Raw genomic sequence first — 4246 nt, 5'->3', positions numbered from 1 at the left:
AAAACAAATTGAACCCAGAAACCCAATTGTTTTGAGAGCCATAGGGGCATATTTAATGGAAAAATAAAAATAAAAATCCCGTTTCCTTTCGTATTGAGACTTGCGTTAATTAATTAAGAAGGTAAATACAACGTGAACTAAGGTCAACCTTAAGGTCAAGGTTAGGACAACCACCTAAACCATTTAAATTATTGTAAGTAATTACCAATTTTGTTGGTGGGCGACAAGAGGCCGGCTCCTATGAAATGAAATTCAAACCCGCAAATTCATAAATTTCCAATTTTATTTTCCCCTGTAGCGTATATATATAATAAATAGCCTTGTGCAGAAGATCTAGGTTTCAAATGACAGGTTGCAGGCGCCTCACGATGATCTGACTGCCAACGGCTACCGGATGGCGATCACCCACTCACTATAACGGCTACGTTATGTTGTTTGGGTATTACTCTCAGTCATTTATTCATCTAATTACTTACTCCGACCCCATTTCTGGTTGTGATGCCTGATTTCTATTCTTTATTTTTTTTTGCTTCTGTTAGTTCTAATAAGGTATCGTGGCTTTCATGCTAAAATGCTGGGCAAACTTCTTGATTTCTTGAAGTAAAAGCAATCCGATAGAGTTTTTCCCCTTTTTAGATTCTTTCTTTTTGGATGGTTGGGCAGCATTCATAAATGCATGGAGTTTAATCCACTCCTTGGCTTTTGGGTTGTGGCTCGCTGTGATGAATTTGGCCGTTTCACGACTGCCCATTAGCTTTTTCTTTAATCTGTGATTAATCCTGCGGTTCTCCTTACGTTACAGCCATTGATTCCCATTTCGGAAGGATTCTTGGACCTGCATATAACATCTGTGTGGTGGAAGGCGTATTCGTGTTTTGGGCAAGAATTGATTCTTTTGCGTGTGAAATGGTATTTTCAGTTGTTTTCTCTGTGTGAGAGAAGGGGCTTAAACCAGATTTTAAGCTCTGGAATAGACTTTACTCTCGAGAGCACAACAGGAACGGACAAATATAGACCTATTTCTGACAGTTTCATTTGCGGTCAATGCAGCTCCTTTGTCTATAAAGTAGCCTTGCAGATATTCGAAAGGTTTAAATAGTATTATTCGAGGCCTTGTAATTTGTGTCAGATATAAAATGTATTCTAAGCTGAGGGATGCCCATTTGGTGGGGAAATTTACATCGGCCCTGTCTCGGCCTGTGTTGGATCTGGGGCACTGCGGTTCCCGGGGTGAGAGCAGCGTGAAGCCTGAGGAAGACAGTGAGGAAGATAACGGTATGGGTGGAGCTTCTGCTGCTCATGTGGAGGATCGAACTCCCGCCCATGAGGAGGCTTTGAGGAAGCTCAAAGTGATGTTGAAGGAGTCGGGGCTCATGCGCAGCAAAGATACGGAGCTGGATCTGTTGAGGTATCTGAGGGCTCGTTCCTTCGATGTTGGTAAGGCCAGGTCCATGTATGAGACCATGGTTGAATGGCGCCAAGAGATCGGTGCTGATACAATCAAAGAGGTACGCATCTGATTACATTTTAGGGAAATTTGTTCTGATTCAATAATATACAGATCTGCCCACAAAATTTCCATTTCTTTATCTCTACAGAAATTTATCAGGCCAGTTTCACAGTTTTCTCTAAATGGCTAGATTTATTAACTTGTCCCGAAACTAAAAGAGATGTAGGCCCCCCAGCATGTAATTTGCATAGTCACAAATTTATTATTTTCCCATTGTTTCACCAAAGTACTACGAGATACACCATGAGGGGCTACAAAAAACTTAGATGAATAGTCTGAAGGGTTATGCCAAATTTAACCAAGAGTAGAACCAGGCTTCATCCCTTGGAAACTTTTGGGTAGATGGCTTTGTACTGCAAACCTCTTTTTAAATTGTACATTTTTATGAAAGTTGCAGTCAGTTTTTTAAGTGTAGATCTGGCTTTAGTACTGTTAGTTTAAATGGTGCATATTATGAAAGTTAGAGTCAATATTTGATTATGTTGACGTATGTGTATATTGTGCTCAGGTTCATGAATTTCTCTGAAAATACCGCAATTCGTAACTTTTACGAAACGATAATTTGGTGTTTTAAAATGTTTATTTTCTCTGTTTAATGATTTTGGGATCTAAAAATAGTTTTAGTTTCTTGCAGACCTTCCAATTCCCTGAAAGGAAGAGAGTGAAGGAGCTTTATCCTCACTTTCATCACAAAATAGACAAGTTTGGTCGCCCTGTGTATATAGAAAGGCTTGGTCAGCTGCAATTAGAGGAGCTGCTGAAGGTTACAACACTGGATCGAATGCTTCAGTATCATGTCAAAGAATGGGAAATTCTTATTGATTGGAAATTCCCTGCTTGTTCCAGGAAGGCTGGAAGGACCATCAATCAATCGCTAACCATTTTGGATCTTAAAGGAGTGGTTTGTCATATAAACCTTTTATCCACTGTTTCCATTTTTTTCCTAGATTTTGAGTTGATTAGAAGCTAAAATTTACACATTACAGTTCATGGGTGATCAGAGTTTTTGATATGGCATATTTCGTACATAGTTTCTCTCTCTATTAATTTGTCATACTTTTTGGAATGTGGGAATAAGCACCTCTGAAGCTGTAACTTAGAGGCCCATAACAGGATATTGATTCGAGGACACGGTGCATTTAGGAAAGATTTTGCTTGTCATAGAATTCCTGCCAGAATTAGCTGTTCCAAAGTCTCTTTTTGTGACCGTCTTTTTGTGACTGGTAATGTGCCCTTTATGCCCATGACAATAACCGCACAGAAACACATAGGGTGCTCACACGGAGGAATGTTTTAAAGAAAATTGTCATATTTTGTACACGTTTTGAGTCCTGATGATGAGTGGGGGGTCTACACAGAACTTTGCATGATTCAAAATTTTTAATCCAAAAATACCATCATCAGCAACATTATACAATGTTCGTTACAGGGAATTTCAAATATATAGGAAAAAGGCTACAAAATGTGTAACAATCACTCATAACAGCCTCTTTGTGACCAGTTTGTTACCTTACAGGCTTAGAAACTTTCTCCTGAACTAGAAATCATGAACAGAATTTACCGTCGAATTGGCATCAGTTAAAATCTACAGCCTCTTATCTAATCCAAACATAGCAATGAGATGAAAATTTAAAATGAGCAGGAGAGAACATCGTCGTTGGAAACTGTAACGAGACTCTCTTTTTTCTGTCTGTGTAGCATAGTTTCTTTCTCTCTCTTTTTGAATTAAGATTCATTTATCGCACTGAATGAGCTTGCCTAATTTTTATGCAGACAATGAAGCATATGAGCAAGCAAGTTCGGCACTTCATTCAGAAGATATCAAAGATGGATCAAGACTATTATCCTGAGTACCTTGGAAAAATGATAATTGTTAACTCTCCCACAACCTTTAAGGCAATATGGTCTATCATAAAACCATGGCTTGATAAAAGAACCCAAAAGAAAATAGAAGTACATGGCTCCAACTATGCACATAAACTTCTTGAGCTGGTAGATGCGGAGAATCTGCCAGAATTTCTAGGAGGATCTTGCAAATGCCCCGGTGGGTGTGAGAATTCTGATGCTGGACCATGGAATGATATCCCTGCCAACACTACATTCAATGAGGCCGCAAAGCCCTGAGGAACGTAATAGAAGTAACTTGATATGACTCTAACCTTGATCTAAATATTTTGGAGTAACTTGCTCCTCTGATCTAATGGAAAAACAAAAGTGAACTTGCAGAGGAATGACAAATCTAACCTGCTAGCATTCTCAAGCAAGGCTGGATTTAATGTTTTTGTTAACGGTTATTTTAGACTATTAATGAACAAATTTATTTTCTGATAATATATTGTTTGAATACAAACTCCTACAAATAATGTTGGATTCTGTACAATAATGTTGGATTCTGTTCAAGATTATGCACGTTGTCTGTGTTATATGGTTTATTAGTTATTACTAGCTTCATTTTCGAATAAAAGGCTTTTCTAGGGAGGAAAGCTTTGAAAACAGAAACTTCGCTGTGCCCTGAGAGGCTTCCTTGGTTTATGCCTCCAACGGGGCATACTTGGTTTTTATGCCTTCTTGCCTCTTAACACAATTCTTGGGTTAAATATTTTTAATTCGGTTGGTTTCCACACAATTCTTGGGTTATGCTTTTTTTTATTCTCTTGCTTTCCATGTTGCTTTGCACAATTTGTATGTTGAATCACTTAATTACATGGTTGAATGCCAAAAACACATTGTATTTGA

General features: G+C 38.3%; 1 protein-coding gene across 2 annotated transcripts; it reads left to right on the top strand.

The window, feature by feature from the left end:
* Nucleotides 1-281: 281 nt before the first annotated feature.
* LOC149153308 (sec14 cytosolic factor-like) lies at nt 282-3933 on the top strand. 2 transcript variants are annotated; one of them, XM_089439522.1, is made up of 4 exons: nt 282-439; nt 803-1508; nt 2145-2411; nt 3284-3933. In XM_089439522.1, the coding sequence occupies exons 2-4, from the start codon at nt 1137-1139 to the stop codon at nt 3632-3634; spliced, it is 990 nt and encodes a 329-aa protein (XP_089295648.1). In that variant the 5' UTR covers nt 282-439; nt 803-1136; the 3' UTR covers nt 3635-3933. The 2 variants fall into 2 exon arrangements, with proteins under 2 accessions (XP_089295648.1, XP_089295647.1); XM_089439521.1 differs by lacking the exon at nt 282-439 and having other exon boundaries at nt 469-1508.
* Nucleotides 3934-4246: the final 313 nt, after the last annotated feature.

Source organism: Pinus tabuliformis, chromosome 9, assembly GCF_031772625.1.
Source record: "Pinus tabuliformis cultivar Carrire ecotype Pingquan chromosome 9, CPIR1, whole genome shotgun sequence".
Classification (NCBI taxonomy): domain Eukaryota; kingdom Viridiplantae; phylum Streptophyta; class Pinopsida; order Pinales; family Pinaceae; genus Pinus; species Pinus tabuliformis.
This window is presented reverse-complemented; position numbering and strand designations above follow the sequence as displayed.

What these genes read in the sequence shown, in the direction of transcription:
- LOC149153308 (XM_089439522.1), top strand. Translation starts at nt 1,137, where the DNA reads ATGTATTCTAAGCTGAGGGATGCCCATTTGGTGGGGAAATTTACATCG. An exon ending in GTGCTGATACAATCAAAGAG is followed by an intron (nt 1,509 to 2,144) that starts GTACGCATCTGA and finishes AGTTTCTTGCAG; the next exon opens with ACCTTCCAATTCCCTGAAAG. An exon ending in TTTTGGATCTTAAAGGAGTG is followed by an intron (nt 2,412 to 3,283) that starts GTTTGTCATATA and finishes ATTTTTATGCAG; the next exon opens with ACAATGAAGCATATGAGCAA.